Here is a 27,691-nt window from a genome sequence, read left to right as displayed (position 1 = left end):
AGGTTCCTTTAAGGAGGAGGAACGACGACGCCTCTTTTTCCCTCTATCTCCTCCCTTCACACTCATTTCCCCTTCGCCGAGGAGAGAAGGGGGGGAGGAGAGAGAAGAGGCCGAAGAAAGAGAGAAAAAATTCCTCACAGAAATCTCTTTCAGGGGGTGTGGGGGGAGGAAGAGGAAAAAAAAGAGCTGGGCGCCCCCTGCTCCCTCCCTCCCTTCTCTCCCTCTCTTCTCCTCCTTCTCCCTTCCTCGCCCGCCCGCCCACTCCCCCCGCCGCCTGAGACGCCGCTCGGGAGTCGGCGGGACCGGAGTCTGTCTCCTCACCCGCCGACGCCGCGCTTCGCCTCGGGATCCCCAGGCGGGCGGACGCCCTTTCTTTCTTTCTCTCTTTCGCTCTGCCCGTCTTTCTGTCTCCGTCCCTCGCGGCCGCCCCGCCCGGCGGCCTCGGCCTTCCCCGTGCGTCAGGCCCTCCCGCCCGGCCTCGCTCGGTCTCTGTCTGTCTCCGCCGGCCTTTCTCTTGAATCGGGGTCTCGTTCACCCCCTCCGCCCTTCCCATCTCCCCTTCCCCTCGCCCCCTTTCCTTCCTCCCCCTCCCCACCCCCTTCTCCTGCCCCGCAGCTCGTAGTGCGTGTGTGTGTGTGTCCCTCCGCCAACGCCGCCACCTCAGCCCGGCAAATGAACTCCGTCCGAGCCGCCAACCGGAGACCCAGGCGAGTGTCGCGGCCGCGCCCGGTGCAGCAACAGCAGCAGCAGCCCCCGCAGCAGCCGCCGCCGCAGCCGCCCCAGCAGCAGCCGCAGCAGCAGCCTCCGCCGCCGCCGCAGCAGCAGCAGCCTCCGCCGCCGCCACCGCCGCCTCCGCCGCTGCCCCAGGAGCGGAACAACGCCGGCGAGCGGGGTAAGGCCGCGCTCCTTCCCCGCCGCCCTCCGGCTCGGGCGCCGGCCGGCCGGGACCCGCGGGGAGGAAGGCCGGGGCGGGCGGGGGAGGCCTGTGCGCCCCCGGGGTGGGAGACGGAGGCTGAGCGGAGGCGGGTCCCCCGGTGCCGCAGTGTCAGCCCGGCCCGGGCCCCGGACGGCAGGAAAAACCGCGGCTTCCCCACTCGCCCGGGCTCTCGCTCAGGCCGCGCTTTGTTTGGTTGCGGGGGCTCGGCACCCTCTACCCCCACCCATCCTTTGGCTCCTTCGCTGGCTCACGGACCCCGCAGGAGTCTGTTGGTGGCTGGGGTGGGGGGAGGCAAAATGTGGGATTTCCCCCTTTTCTGCTGCCTTCCACGGTTTAGCCTCCCCCTTCCTAACAGAAGGTGGGGGGGGGACAACTGGGAGTGATCGGGCGGTGGGGCTGGCTGGGGAACTTGTTTTCCCCCTTTTCTCTGTTAGCCTCCCCCTTCCTGTGGAGGAGGGGGAAGGGGGGGAATCCGAGTGGTCTGTGGTGTTGGCCGGGGAACTTGTTTCCCCCACCCCCCTCCCTAGTCACGGGGTAGGGGGAGCAGCGACTACTCTCCCAACCCCATAATGTTTGCTGCGCAGTTTGGCTTTAGTTACAGAACCCCTGGGAAGGACCCGTTAAATCAAGACCTTTAAATAAATAAATATAGAATCCATCGGCCATTTCCAGTCCCCTCCCTCGCGTCAGTGCAGTTACCCTTCGGTTCTATCGACCACCCCTCTCGCCTGTCCTCCCCTAGCAAACCCCTACGCCTCCGTGCTACCCTCCGTCTCCTAGTGGGGTTTGAACGCCCCTTCCTTGGAACTGGCCCCTTGGGAGAGTGTGAGTGTGTGTGCTGTGTCCAAGGCCTAGTGAAATGTGTCATTTGGACCCAACTGTGCAGCTCTGTCTGGTAACCACCATTGTCTAAGGGCTGAAGCTCCCGGGGGTTGGATTCTTGCTTTAGCAAAAATAATGTTCAGTTCTACTTAGATGATGTGGTTATTTTGGGAGATATATGAGGTAGGATGTGGCACCTTGGTCTCCAAACGTAACTATTCTCTTTATTAATTAGCTGCTCTCAGTGGGAGTGGAGGTCAGTACCATATTTATGTGTACGGTTGTTGTTTTAAGGAGGAGGGGAATTGTTAGGAGACATTTTGCGTGTTTTCGTTGGCGGATTAAGGTTAATTTTACATGCGTTGGTTGTCACACCTCCTTTGATTAAGCGAATTGAGATTAAATGCGTTTTAAAAATTATACATTCCTTCCTTAAAAACTGTTTCAATGTTGTACTTAGCTAAAATACTTAAAAAGAGAGATGAGAATCTTTTGAAAAATAGTTCAAAGGGTTTTCACTAGTCTCTGTTACAGATGGTCCTTGAGAAAGCAGTTTGCTGTATGTTGCTTGAAAGAATGTGATGTTTCAAGCCAGTTAGAGGTGTTGTGCAACAGTATTGGTAAATATGTTTTGATGATTCTCGGATACATTTACCATGTTTTTGTAAATTAAAAATATTTGTAGTTTCATCATTTCCTTTCACATTTGCATAGCAGGGTTTTCCTGTGTTCCATTCAAATAATAGTCAAGTCCCCTTCCACCATATACTGTAGAGTTCACAGTCCTTTTTGAGAAAACAATGATACTAGATTGAAATCCTAGCATAGTAAGGATTTAATTGCTGGAAGTGTTTTTAAGATGTACTGATTTGTTCATACCATTAGGGCTGAATCAAATCTGTTTGGCCAAACTTAATTTAGTCCCATTGTGTATTTTAAAATATTTATTCTGAATCTCCTTTTCATGATGTGTGTAATTTCAAACTTAGTTGAGGTACTTTTATCTTGGGTACTTTTCTTAACATTTGTTTGAATTATTAGCCACTAAAGTCTATTTCCTTTTGAAGTAAAATTACTTGGTTGTTGGCATTAGCATACTAGAGTGTCAGTTTCCTTTTCATTCATGTCCATAAGCTGGCTAACAAAAAGATGTTCAAGAAATCAAAATTTCAGTATACACCTAACCAAATAGTAAATCAAATGCACTGTAGAATTGTTGCTTTGCTGCAGCTAGTAGAAACTGTTCTGGTAATTCCATGTTGACACAGAGGGGAAAAGAACTTGCTGATTAGCCTTCAGGGAAAATTCTGTGGGTCTTTTAGAGGGCAGATAAATGGCTTTAAAATGAATAAAACATTAAGATAACTTAAAAGAGTAAAATAGTAAAGATTTTGCCAGTTTTAAGTAAAATATGTCTTTCTACAAAAATTGGCGATTTGATTACTTTTTAAAAACGTACAGTTCACACGAGAAGTTAGTCAAAGGAATAACCTCTCTTTTAAAAGTTTTATGGAGCATGGGAAGTGTCACTATTTTTTGGTCTGGATAGGAGAGGTTTTGTTGTTTGAGAATATAGTGGGTATCATAATTTTGACAAGGTAATTAAGGAACTACAGCTAACATGTATGTGTGTGTTGTACTTTTTACTAACTCTTAATGGGTATGTAGCTCTTGCATTAGAGTTTGGATAGAGTTACATAATAGTGGATCAGACAGCTTTCCAGGTCAGAAATTAAAGTCAGACTCACTGTTTTTAAGACAAGTTATTCATTCAATATAAAAAATTACTTACTTATTTCACATCAAAGGATGGACTTTGGCTTTTTAGTGGTAATAGTATAGTTACAATGTAGTTTTTATTTTTTTTCAAGCAAAAATTTTGTCAGGGTTGGATTTTTGTTGCTCCTTTACCCACAAGATAATTGGTCTAAAAACTTCCTTGATACATCCTTTCACACACACACACACACACACACACACACACACACACACACTTTCTCTTATATGCCATGGCCAGTGTTTGAAGAGGAAAAAAACAGTCTAATACAGTGAATTCTTATGAGGACTTTTCAAAACCTTCCATTGGGGACAATTACTTATACCCACATTGGGAAATATTTGGCCTGAGTGTTTCATGGAATGCTGTCTTCACTCATGTTATCTGTAATGGCCCACTGTCTTAACATAGAATACTAATCATTAGCTGGTTTTGGTCTTTTAGTTTAAGTTCCAGAGTTTAAGATTTCACATACTACTTTAAATTAGTAGAAAATAATTGGTGTTCCACATAGGGACACTTTGATGATATATTCCAGATTCAGTGAATCTGAAAGTAGTGTGGGGTAGATTTTTTTATATTTATTTTCTTTTGAAATCCTGAAAGGTTTTAGCTTTTGCAGCTTGTTGTGATTTATGTTAATATCTTTTTGATAGTCTTTTTCTAAAAGTATGAGGTAAGGTTACAAGTCTGCAGAAGTGCTATGTATTCCGAGCATTTTTAGTTTGTAGTTAAAATTGGTTACTTAAAATAGGTAATAAATACAAATGATTTAAAATTCAGAAGTTTCTTGTCTACACCTGCCTTCAGCGACCAAATTCTCCTGCTTGGAATCAATCGCTATTATTAGTTTGTCATTTATTGTGTTTTAATAAAAACATAAAAAATGAAACTTGACAACTGAAAGTCTTGATATCAAAGTTTTTGAAAATAGGTGTAATTTTTTCTGGTTGGAGAATTCATAAGATTCTTTTGAAGTGCTGAAGTTTTAATTATATAATCATTGATAGTTCAAGAGATTTAATACAATATATTAATGGTATTGCTATTAATTTCTAGTCTGAAGTAATTGTAGAGAATAAAAACATAGTCTTTTTAGTTCCATATTTGTGGGATAAAAATCTCACCGATGACCCTGGAATTAGAGTTTTGTTTTAACTAAACGTGTTGAAATAATGCAGTATATACAGTATATGTGAAATATTCCTAATGGAGCTACATATTATAATATGCAGCAGCCAGGAAACTCCTTAGTGTTCTAGTCATGCATGCTAATCATACCTTCTGTGGGCTTGTTCTAGCTCATGATATTTTACCTTCAGGTTCTTCAGAATAAGGAACTTACAGAATGCAAGAATAAGGAACTTCTGCAACCTTTTTTGACAGAAGAGTTCTGGGCAAAGGACATGATTTTTCCAGTCTTAGGAATTAAGTACTGTGGGCCACTACTCTCCCATCTGGTGGCCAAACCTTCAAAATATTTACATCCATGAAAGGAGAAATGCCACCCAGTTTTTTGTGGGAGTAGGGTGGGGTGGAAAAGAGCCTGTTTTCTCAAAGCTTAACAAGTTATTTGAGGGATAGAAATGAGATAGTGGGGTGCCTGGGTGGCTCAGTCAGTTAAGGTATGACTCTCAATTTCTGTTCAGGTCATGATCTCACAGTTCATGAGATTGAGCCCTGCATCAGGCTCTGTGCTGACAGCATGGAGCCTGTTTAGGATTCTCCCTCTCCTTCTCTTTCTCCTCATCCTCCACTCTTGCTCTCTTGCTGTCTCTCTCAAAATAGATAAACATACATTTTCAGAGAAAACATGAGATAGTGTGACAAGGCTGATGTGAAAATTCTGCTGATTAGGCCTATGGGTTGTCCCTATACTGCTTTTCTCTTTCTTTACTGGAAATTCTGGCAAACCCAAGGACAGGCCAACCAGCTTGGAAACCTACCAGGTAAGGCAAGAACTACCCATAGATCCTGACCTGTTAGGACCCCTGGACTTAGATTTGGGAGAATTCAAGGCTAGTGAGTATTTCCAAGTTTGTTTGGTTTTTTTCCCTATGTGTTTTAATTTTGAAGCTAAACAATCTGTAATAAAGAGTTATTTCAACTTGAGGTTCCTTATAGTCCCCGTATTTATTACTAACTAATAAGTTAACTCTTGTGTTTTTCTTGTCCCACTAGTCTCTGAAGAGTTATTCTGTTTTAGACCTTCCATTTTATTAATTTAATCAGCCCTTTGAATTAATTACATTCTCAACTTCCAGAGAATTCCAGTTGTATGTGAGGTTACTAGCAAAGTACCCCCAAATTGCAGTGTTAACCCTCTGAAAATAAAATGATAAGCAAAATATGCCAGTTGAGACAGTTGGGCAGTATGATAGGGAGAGCTCAGGGGTGCCTGGGTGGCTCAGTCGGTTAAGTGTCCTACTTCGGCTCAGGTCATGATCTCACAGTTCTTGGGTTCGAGCCCCGCGTCGGGCTCTGTGCTGACAGCTCAGAGCCTGGACCCTGCTTTGAATTCTGTGTCTCCCTCTCGCTCTGCTCCTCCCCCACTCACACTCTGTCTCTCTCTTTCAAAAATAAATAAACATTTTAAAAAAATTTTTTTAAAAAAGAGCTCAGAGTTACAGCTAGCTAGTTCTAATCCTGGTTACACTATCAACAAGCTGTTTGACATGGCGAAAGCAATATAAACTCTTGGAGCCTTACATGATTATCTTTAAAATGAAGATGGTAATACTTGTCTTATGGAATAATTAATGATGAGAGATTTAAGTATCTAGGACTTGACAGATGCTCAATAAATGGCAGCTTTTTAAAATAGTAATAGGTGCACCTGGGTGGCTCAGTTGGTTAAGTGTCAGGATCTCATGGCTCCAGAGTTTGAGCCCGCACCAGGCTCTCTGCTGTTAGCACAGAGCCTGCTTCAGATCTTCTGTACCACCCCCATCTCTGCTCCTCCCCTGTGTGCGTGCTCGCTCTCTCTCTCTCTCTCTCTCTCAAAAATAAACACTAAAAATAAAATAGGGGTGCATGGGTGGTTCATTCGGTTAAGCATCCGACTTTGGCTCAGGTCATGATCTCATGGTTTGTGAGTTCAAGCCCCACATTGGGCTCTGAGCTGACAGCTCAGAGCCTGGATCTGTTTCTGATTCTGTGTCTCTCTCTCTCTGCCCCTCCCCTGCTCACGCTCTGTCTCTCTCTCTCTCTCTCTCTCTCTCTCTCTCTCTCAAAACTAAATAAAATTTAAAAATTAAAAAAAATAAAATATTAATAATAGTAAGCAATGGAATCAGTTATATATAAAACTAAACCCAAGAGATAAAATGTGCACGAGTCATTAATTTCTGGCATACCCCAAAATGCAATCTAGGTGACTTGATAAAACCTTAGAGAAGGGCACCTGGATGGCTCAGTTGGTTAAGCCTCCAACTTAAGCTCAGATCATGATCTCACAGTTTAGGAGTTCAAGCCCCGTGTTGGGCTCTGTGCTGACAACTCAGAACCTGGAGCCTGCTTCAGGTTCTTTGTCTGCCTCTCTCTCTGCCCCTCCCCTGCTCACACTCTGTCTCTCTCTCTCAAAAAATAAAATTAAATAAACAAAAAAAACCCCAAAACCTTAGTCTGGTTTATAATTATAAATCATTTTATAGCCAACAAATTGAAATATTCTTTGAAGAAAGAATAAGGAAACAAGAAATGAGTATTTGAAATATAATAATAAACATAGATCACTGTTTTTGCTTATGTACTAGAGTCTAATACACTCTCATTTAACCCTTTTAGCAATTCTGTAAGATGGACATTAGTCAGCAGTGAGTAGTCCTAGTAAATAGCAGAGATTTTCAAAATTGATTTATATCACTGAATCTTCCCATAAACAAGAGGAGAGATAACAAAATACATTTGGCAGAATGTGTCCATCACATTCAGAGGAGGGAATAACCTAGCCCTTGAAGCACATCTGTCTCCTTTCATATCCCATTTATTTTATTGAAGACTGGTACAGTAGTCTGATGCTATATATTGTTAGATACCTGCTTTAACATTTTTTAAATAACCTTCTGATCATAACTTTACCTCTAATGTAGATTTGTCTCTGGAAGAGATTGCACTGATTGGCCAGCATGTTTTTCCAGCTTGTTGAGATCACTAAGTACTCATTGTGTAAAGAGGGGTAGATTTCTCTTGAATTACTCATAAGTTATGAATAAAAGGTGTTAAGTCATTTTAGCTCATGGTTATAGACTAGCCTATTTCAGGAAGCAAAAATGTGAGTTAAATTACACTTCAGTGGTAATTTTGACAGGTTTGTGGACTAAATATCCTTTTGTCACCATAGCTTGATGTCTTTGCATGTATAGCCTGGGGTTTTTATATGTTTGGTTAACACAGAAATGTGCTTAAACTTAATCCTTAGAAAATAGAGAAATGAAACCAATTAACTTCCCTTGTATAATTTATTTTAGTTTAAGGAAATATCAAAAATATGTACTTTGAAAATGAATACATTGTGTATTTTTTGTTTTAAAACATCCAAATTAAGATAGTATATTAAAGCAAATGTAAGTTGCTTATTGTCCCCAATTTCTAAAGATCCAATTGTCAGTGTTTAGTCCTTCTAACAAATGAAAAATTGTGTGTGTTCAAAAGAGGAGAAAAAATTATTAAATGCTGTTCCCTCAACTGGTGAATAAACCTTAAAAAACATAATGGAATATTTCCACATCTCATGAAGGAAGAGGTACAAAGAGAGCCTACTTTTCTGTTTTCTCAAAGCTTTGAAATTGAGTGATAGAAATGGAATAATAACCTGTGCTTTAAAATTATTTTTCTGGTAACAGTGAAAATCTTTACTGATTTCTTCTAGTGTGCAGCATACACTCATTTTCTAGATGTTCAGGTTGGGTTGTGTCAAAATCTTTGACTACTAAAAATTTGTCCTCAGAATGGAATTAACTGGCTCCTATAGGGGTTCAGTCTTTGACATTGATTTCTTTAGTACCATGCATTGATAACTGACTTGAATCAGTTTAGCCTCTGCTGGTTTGCTGCCTTTACTTGAGTTTAATGAGAATTCTTTTTTACACTGAAATATTGATTTTGTATCTTGCATCCGTAGTCTATAACATAGTATGTATAAGACCATGTGGCTTTGTGAGAATCTGACACTTAAGAGGAAGCAGGTGGGGAAGAGAAAGAACATACAGCTCTTTTTTATTCACCTGTTATATTTTGAGTTGGACAGGGTTGGTATATATATGTCACTAGTAATTGTTTCTTCCCATATAATCATACATATTAAAAAAAAAAAACAGGCTTTAAGGGAAATTAGAAGTGAAATAGAATTTAACAAATGGAAAATAGAAATCATTCTGGGTTTGTATCATGGCAGAGAGAAAGGATCAAAGAAGACTTGTTTAAAAGAAATGGAGGTGGGTGAAGATCCTATATTTCGAAATTGAATTGTTGGCAAAGTGATTGTATGGTAAAAGAAATGGTGGAATCACTCATTTTTCTGTGTTTAAAGTAGCCACAGAACTAATTCACCGTTGTGTGTAAATGACTGATATCTTCATGATCCTTTGAAATGCATTTGCATTTTTGAGAAACTGATCCCTTAGTCAAATTTTGGTATTTTAGGCCCAGTAAAAGAGATAGAAATAAGTGATTTGGACAAAGGCTTTGGGTAGGAGTGCTTCCTCAGAGACAAAATAAGTATGTCAGGGGAAGGTGAGGGTGGAATAGTCTTGTAAGAATCACTTCCCTTACACATTCATTGTTTTTACTAATCTACTTCTGACCCTAAAATTTTCCTAAAAGTTTCACATTTTATTTTTTCAAAAGACTAATTTTGGGTTGAAGATTGGGATGGAGAGAAGAAAAAGAATTAGAGCAGGTAGGAGTGACAGTATGTGTGGGTCATTTTAAATTAGCAGTGGTCATTTAAATTAGAAAGTCTGTATGTAATTATACACACACACACACATACACGCTATATATAACCATATATAATTATTTAAATTGTGAAAAATCTATTAGTTTTTTTTTAACTAAGCTTTTTTTAATGTTGATTTTTGAGAGAGAGCATGAGTGGGGGAGTGGCAGAGAGCTAGAAGGAGACACAGTCTGAAACAGGCTTCAGGCTCTGAGCTGTCAGCACAGAGCCCAACATGGGGCTTGAACTCAGGAACAGCAAGATCATGACCTAGGCTGAAGTCGGACGCTTAACCCACTGAGCCACCCAGGCACCCCCCTAAACTGACATTTTAATAAAAATACGCAAGTGCACAAATCATTGGTGTATAGCTTGATGACTTTACACAATGTGAACACGTCTGTGTAGCCAGTAATACCTAGATCAAGAATTAAACGCTACCAGTATCCCAAAGGGGTGTCTGGGTGGCTTGGTCTGTTGAGCGTCCGACTTCGGCTCAGGTCATGATCTCACAGTTGGTGGGTTTGAGCCCCGTGTCGGGCTCTGTGCTGACAGCTCAGAGCCTGGAGCCTGCTTCAGATTCTGCCTCCATTTCTCTGCCTCTCCCCTGCTCATGCTCTGTCTCTCTGTCTCTTTCTCTCTCTCAAATATAAAATAAAAAACAAACAAAAAAACCACTACCAGTATCCCAGAAATCACCATTCTGTGTGTTGTCCCAGCCCCTTGCCTTCCCAGTCACTATCCCCAGCCCTATCTTTCTTACTGCTTGGATTGCTTAGATTAGTTTTGTCTGTTGTCTGTCTTAGGTACCAACTTTATATAACTGTAATCACTCAGTCTGTATTCCTATGTGTCTGGCTTCTTTCCCTCAGTATTTGTTTATTTCAACCATGTTGCTTATAGCAATAGTTTGTTTAGTCTTGTTGATCTGTAATACTACATTGTATGAGTATATGGCAATTTATTCATTCTATGATTAAGAGACATAGAACTTTAATATTTGGCTGTAAGGAATAGTGCTGTGAGCATTTTATGTATATCTTTTGGTGAATACAGGTACCCATTCCTGGTAAGTCTTTTACCTCAACATTATACCATCAGTTTTCTTTTCTCAAAGACAAAGCTTCCATTTACTTGGGAGATAAAACAACTTTAAGACAGATGTGAATATGGGGCACCTTGGTGGCTCAGTCAGTTAAGCATCCAACTTCAGCTCAGGTCTTGATCTCACTGTTCCTGAGTTCAAGCCCCACATTGGGCTTTCTGCTGTTAGCACAGAGCCCACTTCAGATCCTCTGCCTCTTTCTTTCTCTCTCTCTCAAAAATAAACGTTAAAAAAAAAGACAGATGTGAATGTGTCCTCTCATAATTAACGCTGCCAAAACAATTGATTTTATTTCAGATATTAGTATTTTTCTTAAGTCTTTGGTATATCTGCTCTAGCATCCTTTAACAGTGGTGTTAGGAAGTTTACCCGTCACCTTAATATACTTTAATTTTCCCCATAGGTTGTAGTTTGGGTTATTTTGAGGAGGAGGGAAATCGTTTTTTATATTTAGGAATTTTCAAAATTACTGTGGAATTTAATGTGATTCTAAGCCTTCATTACAAAAATTATTTGTTTTTGCAACTGCCATAGTTTGTTTCTCCATTTCAGTGTGGAATCCTTTTTTTTTTTTTTTTTTTTTTTTTTTTTTACTACTTTTAAGCTTACCTTTTTAACGCCTGTGAAAATATTTTGCTTTTATTTGGTTAATTGTTTAATTTATTTTTTTCTGCATATCTTGATTATCCTTTATTAAATTATGCTTATTTTAAAATTACAGAAGCTTCATAGAAAAATTGGGATGCATTTTGTTCTCAAGTTGTTTTTCTAGTCCTTGACCAGATCATCAGTTCCTGATGTATAAGAAGAAGGTGTAAAAGTACCTCTGCCAGTATCATTGATAAGTTTTTCCTCAGCTGAAAGCTTGTGCTGAAGTGTGCTAGTTAGTGTCTTATAAGCTTATGCTCCCCATGATATAAGTATCCCCTGAGAATGGCAGGCCATCAATGACTGAAATGGGGTTCTGTTGTTAAAGAACCACTTGCTTAAAACAGATAATATGGTAGCCTTAGATATCAAAAAGTAAGATCTTATTATTTCACGTCTGTTCTTTCAGCACTTACTAGTTCAGTGTTAGTGCTAACAGTTGTTCTTTCTTGTCCACGATAAGCAGTGTGGAGGAGACTGCTACCTTCCTGTCTTTTTTTTTTTTTTTTTTTTTTTAAACACCTATCCAGGGGCGCCTGGGTGGCTCAGTCGGTTAAGCATCCGACTTCGGCTCAGGTCACGATCTCGCGGTCCGTGAGTTCGAGCCCGGCGTCGGGCTCTGGGCTGATGGCTCAGAGCCTGGAGCCTGCTTCGGATTCTGTGTCTCCCTCTCTCTCTGCCCCTCCCCCGTTCATGCTCTGTCTCTCTCTGTCTCAAAAATAAATAAACGTTAAACACCTATCCATATCAAGTAAATGTTAAATTTGGGGATAAGGAGCCTGAGCTTTTTCATCAAAGTGGCTTTTTTTTTTCCTTCCCTTCCTAGAATTAAATTTCTACATCAGGGGATTTTGAATAAGGTGACTTCTGAGTTGCTTTAAAACTCTTTCTGTGTCATTTAAATTGCCAGTAGAAATCAGTGAGGTCTGAATTTGTTAGGTATTACTATACAGACATGGTTCTTGCCTTTATGGAACTTATAATTGAGTTAGAGACTAAATTTAAATAACATTTGAGACCAGAATGAATTGCAAATAAGGATGTTGATATTGTTTTCATTGTCTTCTGATTCATATTTTTAAGGATACACACACATATACGTGCATACATACATATACCACATTGGAGTTTCATTCATAACCTTATCTGTCCACTGTTTCCAAGTCCAGAGTCTGTTGGAGAGTTTTTTATGAAATGGTATGAAGATGAAGGTTTGTTTTGACTCCCCGTAGTCTGATATATATTCTTCCCTTTAATCATTTATTGAATTACCTCTGTGCCACACTTAGAAAGTTGTTGCAGCCCAAAGTTTAAGCTAAATTATAGCATGCTTGTGTGTAAGTTATTAAGAAAGAAAATGTGCCTAGTGAAAGAAATTACCTGCAGAGTTGGGGTCATTTATCTTGTTTTCATGGTGTAGTCCTTCTTCATTGTATTCGTTATTTTGCTTATATATCCAGAAACTGAAGGTAGACGGACAGGTTTATTTTATTTTATTTTTTTTTTAAATTTTTTTTTCAACGTTTTTTTATTTATTTTTGGGACAGAGAGAGACAGAGCATGAACAGGGGAGGGGCAGAGAGAGAGGGAGACACAGAATCGGAAACAGGCTCCAGGCTCCGAGCCATCAGCCCAGAGCCTGACGCGGGGCTCGAACTCACGGACCGCGAGATCGTGACCTGGCTGAAGTCGGACGCTTAACCGACTGCGCCACCCAGGCGCCCCAGACGGACAGGTTTAAATAAAATTATATGTTGCCAGAATCTAAGATCTTCAATTGCAGAGGTAAAACAACACTTTAAGGTCCTTCATAGCAGCTGTAATCCCACATATAAGTTAGTTGTAAAGGCATACTCTGAAGGTGCTTTTATGGATTTTTTCTGATGCTCTCTTAGTCTCTACTGCAACATCTCACAGGGAAACTTCCCTCTATTTCTGAGTCATTTGAGAACCTCTTAGCTGAAATCTTTAAAGCTGAAAAACAGAGCTGAGACATCTGGGTGTAGTGAACTTGTCCAAGGTTTGTAAAGTTAAGTCTGGTTTTAGAGGGCTACAGAAATGTCACATACCAACATACATATGCATTGATAACACACACAACACTCTCTGAAACTGGGAATATGCACTCCTGATTTTGTGAAGTGTCTAAAAATTTTTGGTGAAATGTTAGCAGTAGTATCTTGGGATGGTGGAGGGAGGTGATTTTTGTTACTTCTTTTACATTTCTTTGTTTTTCAAATACCATATATGGAATCTGGAAGGAAGGAGGTTTGTATTTTTTTAAAAGATTTTAATGGTTGTGATTGATGATTGTGATTATTAGTAGTTGGTTTGATGACATGATCCTCAGATAGGTCATTTTAATTTGAATACAAGCTTGAAACTTTACATTTCTCAGTTCTCTGTGTTTTGAGTGCTTATTAATTTATAGACATTTTTAGTTTTTGTATTCACAGCAACTTTAGGATAATAATTGCTTATATCATTTGCAGGAAATGAAGATGACTGATGATAAGAAAGTCAAAATTCGAATGAAAAACAAATTTGTTATTTGGGGTTTTTTTTTTGAGCCAGTGATACTGTCTTTCTAGGACAAGTTTGTGACTGTAGATTATTTACATGCAAATACATACAGTTTTTTCATTACATACATGCCTGGTTGAATGATGGAAATTTAGCATACAAACTGGATATATGAAAGAAAAGTGAAACTTCTTATTGGTCAGAACAAGTGGCTATTTCTTTTGTACTCTGGTGGTATGGACTCATGTCTATTTGATAATTTTATACGGAGGATTTTCTTCCCATAAAACTGGAGATACCTCTGAAAAAAATAATGACTATTAAGTTGAAACAGATTGCTAAGAGATTGTTGCATCATTATCAGTAAAAAATCTTCCCATTCTAAGATACTGTATTCTTAGAAGTTTTGGATTGTGGAACCTGATGTGTTTGAGAATAAATAAGAACCCACAGTGACTTTCAGAAGATACGGACCTTTGAAGCCTAAATTTATTAGATTTGGAATTAACTTATCTCACACTTGGCCAATCTTCTGATCATCTTATAGACTCCTTATAAACCTTAACCAAGAGAAAACATTTTCTTATTGGAAAATACACTAAAAACCTTCATTGAAAGAGGTGAACTGTTTGTTTTGTTTTTAATGTAGGGGCTACTGTGTCGTTTAGGGAAAATCAGTCATTAAGTATAGATTCTAGATAGTAATTATCATAGTTTTATGAAGAGCTGATTACAGATGAATTTATTTTCCTGAAACAGTGACTTTGGGTAGCTGAAGAAGGAACAAAAGTAACATAGGTGTATTTAAATACAGCTTTTATTCTTTTATGAAATAGTCATATTGGTGTTGTGAGGTTGGGGGAAATTTTTTTAGGTTGAATTATATGGAAGCAACAACTAAAAAATAACGCTAACCATTTACAAATAGACATTTACAGAAATTTAGTAAATGGTTGTTTCTGTTTCCCTTCTTTTTCCTTCTCTGGACTGAGGTTTGTTCATATTACTAATTTAGGTTACTATACATATTAAGTTCATAGATTTAAAAAAGCAGGGGCGGGGGGATGCCTGGGTGGCTCAGTTAGTTAAGCGCCCAACTCTTGGTTTCAGCTCAGGTCATGATCTCATGGTTTGTGAGTTTGAGCCCTGCATCAGGCTCTATGCTGACTGCACAGAGCATGCCTGGGATTCTCTCTCTCCATCTCTCTCTGCCCCTCCTCCGCTCTCTGTGTCTCTCAAAATAAATAAACTTAAAAAATTTTTTTTCTCTCTCTCTTTTTTTAATATATGAAATTTATTGTCAAATTGGTTTCCATTACAACACCCAGTGCTCATCCCAACAGGTGCCCTCCTCAATACCCATCACCCACCCTCCCTTCCCTCCCACCCCCCATCAGCCATCAGTTTGTTCTCAGTTTTTAAGAGTCTTCTTCTGCTTTGGCTCCCTCCCACTCTAACCTCTAAAAATTTTTTTTAATAAAAAAATAACAATAAATAATAAATGCGCTGAGGTTAAGTACCTCAAAAATCAAGAAATAGAAGTTAAATTACTTTGAATGGGCTGTTAAACAAAAAAATGAACCTTCATCTTTATAGGAACAACAAAAAAATGAATAATCACTTAGAAATGTTGAGCCAGAACTAAGTATGGCAGAAAACAATATGGACTACAGGTGAATCAACCTAAAGTGTGTTTGTGTGTGTGTGTAAACACATGATAATGTATCAGAGTAATAAGACTTGTAAAATGTTGCAATGGTTGAGAAAATATGTCTATTAAAAAAAAGCAAGTGTTATTCTAAAGAGGGATAAGCTGACAGGTAACTAAACCTTTCACGTGATTGGAAGTATATGCTCAGAAGATAGCTAGGGAAAATGAATTTAAATTATTTGATGTTTAGAGATATAAAGAACATCTGGTAAACATCTTCAACAGGTCGATAAAGAAGATTATATACTTTGCTCTTTTGGTGTCAGCTATTATGATTAGATATTTTAATTATCGTAGAGATGGTAAATTAGTTAGAAATTATAGAATGTTGGATGTAGAACCATAGTCCCAATTCTTGAGGTTTTTTACTTGTTCAAGGTGGTGGTTGGAATGAACCCAGATCTCCTGACTCCCAGTCAGTGATGATGGTGTTATCTGTTCTTGCTTCAGAATTTTATTAACATTCTGTTCATTTTTTCAGTTTAGTGATTTGTTGAACCTATTGATCAGATAAAGTTTTCTGTAATTTTTTTAGCTGAAATAAAAATTAATTTTGTTAGAATAATTATTAAGTTATAGTTATTAAGTTATTGTGTTCAATAACTTAAAATATGCAAGTAAATTTTAATAGCTTTTTTTTATTAATTGACTTAATTTTTTGTTTTGTTTCAACCAGTTGTGACGGGTTGAAAAAAGGCAGTTATGTTATTCCAGCAATTATATTATTTACTGTTCAATAAATGATACTGAGACTATTGATTATTCATTTGGAAAAAGCATTCAGTTAATTTCCTACTTTGTACAATACCAAAAACTACATTTCGAATGATTAAAGAGCTTGACATTTTTTTCAATTGAAAAATGTTTTATTATAGTAAAAACATTTAACATGAGATCTATCCTTTTAACAAAGTTCTAGGTGTATAATACAGTATTATTAATTGTAGGCAAGGTGTACATCAGATCCGAAGAACTTACTCATCTTGCATTACTGAAACTTTATACCCGCTGAATAGCAACTCCTTATTTCCCCTCTCCCCCCAGACCCTGGGAACCACCATTATATACTCTAGCTTCATAAGTTTGACTATTTTAGATACCTCACGTAAGTGGAATCATGTAGTATTTGTCCTGCTGTAAGGGGCTTATTTCACTTAGCATAATGTCCTCCAAGTAAGAGCTCAGTATTTTTAGAAAATCATAGAAAACTTAGAAGAAAGTACTTTTTCCTCAGCAACACCAAAAAAAAAAATGAAAATCATTAAAGAAACATCAAGAAATTGACTATGTAAGATAAGTGGAAAGTTCTGCGCAATGAAGGTTGCTAATAAACAAAGTTAAAGCAAATGATAGACTGAAAGAAAATTTGCACCTCTCTAACATACAAATGATCAATATCATATGTGAGTTTTTATGAAAAAAATTATACATAAAATTAGCTAAGTCTTTTTTAAAAAGAACCTTTCATCCCATTCCCTTCCTCACTTTTACCCTCTCAAGAAGCAACAACTGTCATAAATTTGATATAAATCTATTCATTCCATTTTTAAGTACTTTAACATATTTGTGTGAATCTGTAAACACTTAGTTGTATGGTGTTATGGTTGTTACTGTGGGAAGGTAAAAGCTTACCTTCAAGGTGTTTCAGTGCAGTAAACAAGAACATAAAATATTCTTTCAAAAAACGTTTAATATGTAAGTGCCAAAGAAATAGATAAGTCATAAGCCTGGCACTCTAGAAATTTTTGAGTGATTGTTAAGTGAATTAATGAATATAGAAGGATATCACATTTAAAGGAAAAGTCCTCTCTTCCCCTGACCTACCACTCCCTAGAGGTAACTCTTAACTGTGTGTGTTTACTATAGAATTTTTTAAATATATGTGTATGTAAACACATACTCTTTTTATTTAAAAAGAAACCATACTATATTAATTTGTAAATTGTGTTGTTTTTTACTTAAATATATCCTGGGCATTTTTCTGTATCAATATAAGTATAAATAGCTCTTTTTTTTTTTTAACAGTTGCAGAATAGTTCATTATATGAATGGATTATGATTTATGTTAAATGTACCTCTATTAATATTCAGGTTCTTATTTTTTGCAATTATAGTAAACATCTTTGTACAAGTATCTTCACATGTTTATGTCACAGTTTCAGTTTCATAAAAGTTATTGAGTCAGAGATATTTGCATTTTAAAGTTTGATAAATGTCAAATTTGTTTTTTAAAACAATAATCCCACCGTTAATATATGAGATTAAATGTTATTGATTGAATGTATACATGAAATACTTAAGAGTGGAGGGGAAACTAGTCTGAGGCTGAAATGGTTTGAAAAGACTTGCCAGAGAAAGTGAATGCTTAAACTAGATCTTGAAGAATGAGTATGTCACAGATAGAAAAAAGGGAAAAAAAGGATATTCTTAGTAAGAGGAAATGGGCCAGAGAACATGGAAGAATTACCAGGACAGATTTTTAACTCTGTCATCATATTCTGTTCATCTTACAGTTCACTTTGTCTTGGTGTTTCTTTTCCAAAAAAGAAGTTAAAGTTGAGTTAGGCACTCTCCACTTCAGGTCTTCCCACGTGTAGAATAATCTAAATTCTTTAACCCAGATTCAAAATGCTCTATACTTTGCCCTTTTTTCTTTATTATGATTCTGTTTTGTCATTGACAGACTTACCTATAAATTGTTTTTGAATGATCCCTGTATGTTGCTACTGTCTTTTTTTTTTTTTTTTACACTGTCAGAAATTTTTGAACTCAGTGGTTGCTTGACTTCAGTGTTTAATCACTTGCTTTTCTGTCTCCATGCTTTTTTGGTAGCTACCCATATCTCAGCCTCAAGTGCTTGCTGTCATTTACATTTATGTAGTAAATAAATATATGTAAGCATAAAGGTCATTTATGTTTAATGTTTGGAGGATTATCAGTAAATATTTGATAATATTTTCTATAGTAAGCTCATCTTGTTCGATGTCCTGAATGTTTTTATTTATAATACTATTTGGCAATGAAGTTTCTGAAAACTTACCAGAAGCTATGGGAATTCCCTATTAATAGATATCTGATATCAGTGTAGGGACTTTCAATACACAGTGGAAATGATGTATTATATATTGCATATATAATATCAATGTATATATTAAGCATAATAAGAAAATACTTTTCAAAGCACTTAAGTAGTAATTAGCTATTTTTATATCCATGACAAAACACAAGGAATTTTGGTAATTCCTGCCCAGTAGTTGTGATATTAATAGACACCATTTATTGATCACTCTATTCTTGGTAGACAGTAAGTGCATGTTTTATTTTTGTAACAGCCCCCATCATGTAGGTAATATACCCCTTTTATATATGAGGACTTTGAATTGAAGTAAAACCTAAGTTTCCATATTAAAATTGTACATTACTGAACGGTTGTGTAGCGGGATAAATAGCAAAAAATGTCTGCTTTTAAATCCTTGGTAGTGGGGCGCCTGGGTGGCTCAGTTGGTTAAGCGTCCGACTTTGGCTCAGGTCATGATCTCATGGTCCGTGAGTTCAAGCCCCGCATCTGGCTCTGTGCTGACAGCTCAGAGCCTGGAGCCTGATTCGGATTCTCTGTCTCCCTCTGTCTCTCACCCTCCCCTGTTCATGCTCTGTCTCTCTCTCTCTCTCTCAAAAATAAATAAACGTTAAAAAAAATTAAAAAAAAATAAATGCTTGGTAGTGAAATTATAGAACATAATAAGTTCTTCTTTCTTTCTTTCTTTCTTTCTTTCTTTCTTTCTTTCTTTCTTTCTTTCTTTCCTTTTTAGAGAGAGAGCACATGCACGTGAGCTGGGGAGAGGGGCAGAGAGAGAGAGAGAATCTTAAAGCCAGTCTCAGATCAATGCACAGCTCGATCCCACAGTGCTGGGATGGTGACCTGAGCCAAAGTCAAGAGTTGGCTTGCTCAACTGACTGAGCCACCTAGGCACCCCAGGAGTTCTTTAAGATGGTGAAAAAAAGAGTGCCTACCCCAAAATATGAGCTATAATGACAGTATATTTACCAGGACAATAATTTCCAGAAGATAGTGGAATACTCCTTCCTTAAAATATAGAGGTAATATAACTTTAGTTTGAATTCTATACCCATTTAAACTATCAATTATCAGCAAAAATGAGGCCCAAAGTCAGGCTATACACAAAATTAAGAGTTCATCACCTATACAAACTTGATGCAAGGGGCGCCTGGGTATTTATTTTTTTGTGTGTATTTTTTTAATGTGTATTTATTTTGAGAGCATGTGTGCAAGAGAGTGCACAGGAAGGGCAGAGGGAGACAGAGAATCCCAAACTGGCTCTGAGCTGTCAGTGCAGAGCCTTAGAGGGGGCTTGATCCCACCACCATGAGATCACGACCTGAGCCGAAATCACGAGTCGGTTGCTTAACCCACTGAGCCACCCATGCACCCCAAAGTAAAAAAAAAAGAGCACCTGGGTGGCTCAATTAAGTGTCCCAACTCTTGATTTCAGCTCAGGTCATGACCTCACAGTTCGTAGTTTGAGCTCCGCATTGGGCTCTCTACTGTCAGCACAGAGCCCACTTAAGATCTTCTGTCCCCCTCTCTCTCTGCCCCTCCCCCACTTGTTCGTTTTCCCTCTCTGTGTCTCAAATAAAAACTAAAAAAGAAAAAAGAATACGTCATGAGTGAAGAATTAGTAAAATATGTTAATAAATTGAGTAGACTTGATTGTAAATATGTATAATATTTTTAAAGGTAGAGCCAAAATACTAGGCAATAACAAGAAAATTGGAAGAAAGGGGATTATAGCATGTCAAGAGTGCTACGGGGTGCCTGGCTGGCTCAGTTGGTAGAGCATGCGACGCTTGATCTCAGGGTTGTGAGTTTGAACCCCATGTTAGATGTAGAGATTACTTTAAAAATAAAATCTTTGAGAAAGAAAAAGAGTGCTATAATTCTTTTTTCACTGAGAACTCTAGGTCATCTTGTAAAAATAGCTATTTCTGTGGCTCTGCAGCCAGACTCTCTGGACGAAATCCTAGCTTATGCCTTACTAGCTGTGTGACATTAAGGTTACTATACCTTCCTGTGCCTAAAATTTCTTATCTACAAATAGGAAGGCAATAACCCTCAAAGTGTTATGGGGAGGATTAAGTACAATACATGTAAAGCCATTAGAACACTACTCAGTACATGTAAACACTCAATATATATTTGCTGCTGCTGCTTTCATTTCTCTTTTACCTTAAGGGTAACCCTGAAAAGAACAGAAATAAAATCTATGGCTTATGAACCAGTAAAACTAAAATAAGAGAATGAAGAAAGCTTAACCCTTAGTGTACTGTCAAGAGCAGTTGCACTAATTTTAGTTTTTTATTTTCTGAGCACTTCTAACTTAAAAAGCTTTGGTATTTTATTACTTTTATTCTTCTTACAGATCTTCCAAAAAGCAGAAAAATTTTTACTTAAAAAAATCAATCTATGTTGCAGTTATATGAATCCATCAGATGCTTTTTGTAAACCTAAGGTACATTATGGAATCTTAGAGATCTGTATTTTGAAATATTTTGCAATTTCTAGGAATTTTATCATTGCCACCAATTATTTCCTGCTGTGTTAAAAAAAAAAAAAAAAAAGATTTGATAAAGCAAGAATGGTGGAATCCACTGGAAAGAAGGTATAGTGAAATAGTCATTTTTTAGGTTTTTTAAATTAATTTTATGTTTTTATTTATTTTGAGAGCACACTGGAGAGGGGCAGAGAGAGGAGAGAGAGAATCCCAAGCTGGCTCCACCCTGTCAGCACAGAGCCCCATGTGGAGCTCAGACTCACAAACCATGAGATCATGACCTGAGCTGAAATCAAGAGTTGGACGCTTAACCTGCTGAGCCACCCAGGCACCCCTTTTTTCAGTTTTGTTTTGGTTTTTAAAAATGTTTAATTTAATTTTTTTTTACTAGCTGTATTGCATCCTTCAAAAAAGGTGTAAAAGAGGATGAGAGACATACAGATAAGATAAATACAAGGAGAGGGGCGCCTGGGTGGCGCAGTCAGTTAAGCATCCGACTTCAGCCAGGTCATGATCTCGCGGTCCGTGAGTTCAAGCCCCGCGTCGGGCTCTGGGCTGATGGCTCGGAGCCTGGAGCCTGTTTCCGATTCTGTGTCTCCCTCTCTCTCTGCCCCTCCCCCGTTCATGCTCTGTCTCTCTCTGTCCCAAAAATAAATAAACGTTGAAAAAAAAAAAAAAGATAAATACAAGGAGAGAACTAGTATTCTAGACCTGGGCTGTCTAGTATGGTAGCCACTTGCCACATGCAACTACTTATATTTAAATTAATTAAAATCCATAGAATTTAAAATTCACTTCCTTGGTCACATTAACCATGAAGTAGTTATATAGAGGGAATATAGCTCTCTATTAGCTTCATTTCACTATGGCTACCATATTGAAATGCAACTATAGAACATTTTTATCATTGCAGAAAATTCTATTGGATATCACTGCTGTAGATGCTAAGTATGATAGTGAAATTGATCATATAAGTGATAGTAATATGGATCATATCCATGAAATTTCAGATTTTGAGACTTGAGATGTTCTGTACCTTCCAGGGATGGTATTAAAGAGTGCAATTTGGGAAAACTAACTTGTCTAAAACCATAGACTTAACCAGTACTGACGCTGAAACTTCCTATGTCCCAACTTTATTACTCTGAAGAGCTTTTTAAAATGTGGGTTATAGCTGTTTACTATATCATAAAGCATATTCTCTTACAATAATATATTAATATACTCTCATGAGTAATAGCTTTTTAAAAACACAAATAATGGAGTAGCATTGTTTTACATTTTTGCAAATCTGGTGTCTACCTTAAGAAAAAAATCAGCTGGATTTTAATATCTACCTCAGCATTTGGTCAGTTGTGATACCCCATGTCCTATATGTAGCTTCTGAAAAACACTGTATACTTGTGAGAAAATGAGAGTGAAAAGGCATATGATGTCTTACTATTAATAATGAAAATAGTTTGGACCTTAGTACTCATTGAAAGTCATCCTTTGATGACTCCCAAGGGTTCCCATACCACACTTTGAGAATACCTTCTCTACCCTAAAGCCTGCCAGTCATAGCCCCATACAGAATTTAGAAACCACATTTAATGCCTTACTCTAGTATATAAATGGACAGCTGATGATTATCAGACACTTGAGAAAAACCTGTGAAGTGAAAGATGGAAGCCAAAGCAGAAAGGTAGAAACAAGTGATTGAGAAGAAGTATAAATGGTACTGGGGAGAAGAAAACTTGTAAGAAAGTAATAACCTCAGAACACTAAGAGGTTATTATATGTGTGAAACCAGAATCAGATGTTAAAAATAAGGACCGTCATAGAGCAAGAGGAGCTCCAAATTAAAAAATCAGAGCGGAGGGGCGCTTGGGTAGATTAGTTGGTTGATTTTGGCTTAGGTCATGATCCATGGAGCCCCACATCGGGCTCTGTACTGGGCGTGAAGCCTGCTTAAGAGTCTCTCCCTCTGCTCTTCCTCATGTGCGCACATGCGCATTCTCACAAAATCAGAGTAGATATGAAGTATGAAAAGTATAATTAAAAATTATAATAGAAATGTTGACAGTTTATGTTTGTAATGTAATGGTAGTGAAGGACTTTGTATACAAAACTTCAAAAGCACATGGCATGAGTCAAAAAATGAAATGAATTTGTTTACATCAGAGTTAAGGCATTCTGTGGATTGAAGGGACATCATGGTAGAATGGGAGAAGATATTTGTAAAATATAAAAACTAACAAGGGATTTAACATCAAGAAAATGGAAGAAACTCCTAAAAATGCAAAGGGAAAAGACAGCCATACCAAAATAAAAATACATAGAAAATATGTAGAGGTTCTAAAGAGGCATTTATAGAAGGAGAAACCCCAAAGCTAATAAGTCTGTGTAGATACACTCAAAATCGTTAGTTAACAGAAAATTTTAAATTAAAACAATAAGATATCACATTTACCCATTAGTTTGGATAAAACAATGTATTAGTTATCTATTTCGTCATAACAGATTACTCCCCAAATTTAGCATCTTAAAACAAAATGTGTATTATGTCACAGCTGTGAAGGACAGAGAATCTGGTATCAGCTTAGCTGGATGGTTTTAGCTCAAGGTCTCTCATGAGGTTGTAGTCCCACTGTGAGCCAGGGCTGTAGTCATTTGAAGGTTTGAGTGGGACTGGAATATCTGCTTCCAGGATAGCTCACTCAAAGCTGTTGGCAGGAGGACTCAGTTCTTTGCTGGTTGTTGGCAGAAGATCTTAGTTCTCCACTGCATGAGCCTCACCACAGGGCTGCCTGAGTGGATTCTGAAGGCTGCTTCTAATAACATGGTGTTACAGATTGAATGTCATGTTTCCTTTCTCCCCCAAAGTTTGTTTAAAGTTTCTATGTTGAAATATAACCCCCAGTGTGATTGTGGAGGTAGGGCCTTTGGAAGCTGACTAGGTCACAAGAATGGAGCTCTCATGAATGGTATTAGTGCCCTTATAAGAAGAGGCCGGAGAGTTAGCTCACTTTCCCCCACCATGTTAGAATACTAGAAGAAGTCAACTGTCTGTAGCTTGGAAAAGGGCCTTCACTGGAACCTAACCATGCTGACATTATGATCTTGGACTTCTGGCCTGTAGAACTGGGCAAAATAAATTTTGGTTGTTGATAAGTCACTCAGTTTATAGTATTTTATTATAGCAGCCTGAGTGAAGACACATGGCATCTGGCTTCCCCCAGAGCAAGTGATCCAAGAGTAACCAAACAGGAAGCCATTGGTGCCTTTTATGGCCTCTTCTTTGAGTGAAATTTCTATTCATTAGAGGCGAGTCACTAAGTCTAGCCAGTACTTAAGGGGAGGAGAATTAAGGCCTCACTCATGAAGGGAGAAGTATCAAAGGATTTGTGGACTTTCTAAAACTACACTGTATAATGCCAAATGTTAACAGAAGTATGGACTCTGCAGCCTTTCCAGAGCTCAACCTAGCAGTACTTAAGAATATGAACACCCTGTGGCCCAGTAATTTCCTTTCTGGATATGTATCTCAAGAGTTTCATAGGGGTTATGTACATGGGTGTTCACTGCAGTAGTATTTGTAGCATCAGAAGTTAGAGTCAACCAGGATGTCTCATATACTGGTTTGAGTGTAGATGGGTAAAATTTGTGAATGCACATTGTATTAGTTTCCTAGAGCTGCCATAACCAAGTATCACAAACTGTGTGGCTTAAACAACAGAAATTTATTCTCTTACAGTTGTGGAGGCTAGAAATCCAAAACCATTGTGTGAGCAGGGCCATGTTCCCTCTGAGACTTTGGATAGAATCATTCCTTGCCTATTCCTAGATCATGGTGGTGGCTATTAATCCTTGGATTGCAGCTATATCACTTCAATCTTTGGCGCAGTTGTCACATGGCGTTCTCCCTGTGTCTCTTCTCATAGCGTTTTCTTCTTATAAGGGCATCAGTCATATTGGATTAAAGCCCACCCTAATGATCTCCTCTTAACTCGATTACATCTACAAAGATTATTTCCAAATAAGGTCACACAGGTAACAGTGGTTAGGACTTCAGCATATCCTTAAGGGATATAATTCAATCCATATACCTGTGGACTATTACTCAGAAATTAGGAGCAACTAATTAGATGTACACCTGCACATAGTATATAGCAGGAAATACAAGAAATAGAATGATGGAGTAGTAAAAATAACATTTTTGTTTTATTTTAAGTTTATTTATTTTGAGAGAGCAAGCACATGTGCACACAGTGGAGGGGCAGAGGGAGAAAGAGAATCCCAAGCAGACTCTCTTCTACCACCACAGAGCCCGAGGTGGGGCTGGATCCTATGACCATGAGATCATGACCTGAGCTAAAAGTGAGAGTTGGACGTTTAACAGACTGAGCCACCCGGGCACCCCAATAATAACATTCATATAAATGAAAAATCAATGTGTAGGAGAGTTCTCCAGAAAAACAAAACCAATAGGATGGAGATAATCTATCTGTATTTATATCTGTATATAATTAGGTTGAGAGATACTGAGAAAAAGGAACTGGCTCACGTGATCATAGAGGCTGGGAAGTAAAAATCTGCAGTGTGGGCTGATAGGGTGTAGAGACCCAGGAAAGCTGATGGTGCAGATGAAGTCCAAAGACTGTGCTAGTGAATTTCTTCTTGCTTGGGGAAGCTTGCTTTCTTCTAATTAAACCTTCACCTGATTGAATGAGGCCCACCCGCATTATGGAGGGCATTCTGCTTACTCAGGAGTTTACCAGTTTAATGTTAATCTTGTCCAAAACACCCTCCAAGTTGACACATAAAATCAAATATCACAAGTCCACTCCATGTCAAACTGACACCCATAGACCTCTTCCTTAAACCATATTTAGAATACAAATAAAGACAATAACAAGGTCATACTTCTATCTAACATACAAATATCCTGTGTGTAGCCAAAAACACCCTAAGCCTTTTCCCAGAGGAGGATGCAAAATCCTGATGTTTAACTCTTCTCTTTGATATCCCATAACTTAAATATTATGTTGTTTTTATGTGTGTTTTGTATATTATGATATAAATTCAGTATACCTTAAATGATGAGATAAGAAAGGGAAGAAAAACAAAAATATTTGTATATACAAACACACAGGCACACAAACATATTCATAATAAAATAAATACATGACAGTTACAGTCCTCTTTTCTGTAACATCACATGGTCATAGGTGGTATTCATAACTACTTTTGCCTACTACCTATTTTATATTACTTTTTCCTTCAGCAGTTAACTCAGCTGGTCATAGTTCTTTACTTGGTACAGTGACCCAAATCTTCCTTCCTGAAAGGTCTGAGCCATTAGTAGTCTTGCCTGAATTGGGTTATAGTTTTCCATTGATTTTAATAACAGCATGATAACATGGAGAGATGTCCTTGGGGATCTCCTATATGCCAGATATACTCTCTTACCTCCATTGCAGAGTAGCAATCCCATTTCCCCTTAGTCCCAACCATTCAAACAGCACAGTGACTTCCTGCTTTGACTGTTTATTCAGGGGCATGAGGTATCTAGAATGTCCAGGTGGCAGTTTTAACTTCCAGTTCAGTGAGATCATTGTTATGTCTCCTGATGGAAGCATTCCTTTCTTTGGAATTAAGACCTATACACCACTAGGAGAGCATAAGGTCATGGAGAGAAGAAAACAAAAATTTTGCAGGTGGATCACTAGGAATAAATAGTGGTGCCACTTCTATTTCTACCCCTTGATTCCTGGATCTATGAATCCTGACTATGGGGGAAACATCACCATATATTGAATACTGATACACAGCCTCCTGGAGAGTCTTTCCCCATTCCTGCAAGGTGTTGCCAAAATGACAAAAAATCATTTCATTATTCTATCAAGCCAGTTGCTTCAGAATGCTAGGGCACATGATAAGAACATTGGATTCCGTGAGCATGGGTCCACTGCTGTAACTTGCATGAAGTTACTTCCCTTGATCAAAAGCAGCATCATATGCAATACCATGAACATGAGTAAGGCATTTGGTCAGTCTACAGTAGTTTTGGCAGAAGGTGTGCATTCAGGGAAGGCAAATCCATATCCAGGATAAGTTTCTATTACAGTAAGAACAAATGCTGCCCCTTTCATGATGAAAGCAGGTCCAATGTAATCAACCTGCTATCAGGCTGATCACACCAGGGAATGGTGCCCTTTAGGAGATTCCGTGTTGGTCTCTGCTGCTGGCAGATGGGCCACTTAGCAATGGCTGTAGCCAAGCTTGCCTTAGTGAGTTGAAGTCCATGTTGCTGAACCCATGCATAACCTTCCTCCTCCACCCCAGCCACTTTGTTCATGAGCCCATTGGAGGGAACAGAGATGGCTGTTCCATTGGGAACAGAGATGGCTGAGAAGAGAGGCTGACTGGTATCCACAGAACAGGTCATCCTATCCACTTGATTATTCAGGTCCTCCTTGGTTGAGGTCACTTCTCCAGGGGCCTTGACATGAGACACATGATGTTTTCACCCATTCAGAAAGGTCTGTCCACATACTTCTTTCCCAGACTTCCCTGTCACCAGTTTTCCAGTTGTGTTCCTTCCAAGTCATCCCGTCTAGCCAAACCATCGACCACAGCCCATGAATTGATATTTAATCACACGTCTGGCCATTTTTC

General features: G+C 38.5%; 1 protein-coding gene across 1 annotated transcript in view; it reads left to right on the top strand.

Annotated features, from left to right (window-relative positions):
- Positions 1-223: 223 nt before the first annotated feature.
- The window catches only part of FBXO11 (F-box protein 11), an 86,340-nt gene continuing 58,872 nt past the window's right edge, over positions 224-27,691 (top strand). The window contains exon 1 of the mRNA XM_030310562.1: positions 224-892. Coding sequence (XP_030166422.1) covers positions 673-892 — 220 coding nt within the window. The 5' untranslated portion in view covers positions 224-672. The remainder of the gene's footprint in view (positions 893-27,691) is intronic.

This window comes from Lynx canadensis, chromosome A3, assembly GCF_007474595.2.
Source record: "Lynx canadensis isolate LIC74 chromosome A3, mLynCan4.pri.v2, whole genome shotgun sequence".
NCBI lineage: Eukaryota > Metazoa > Chordata > Mammalia > Carnivora > Felidae > Lynx > Lynx canadensis.
This window is presented reverse-complemented; position numbering and strand designations above follow the sequence as displayed.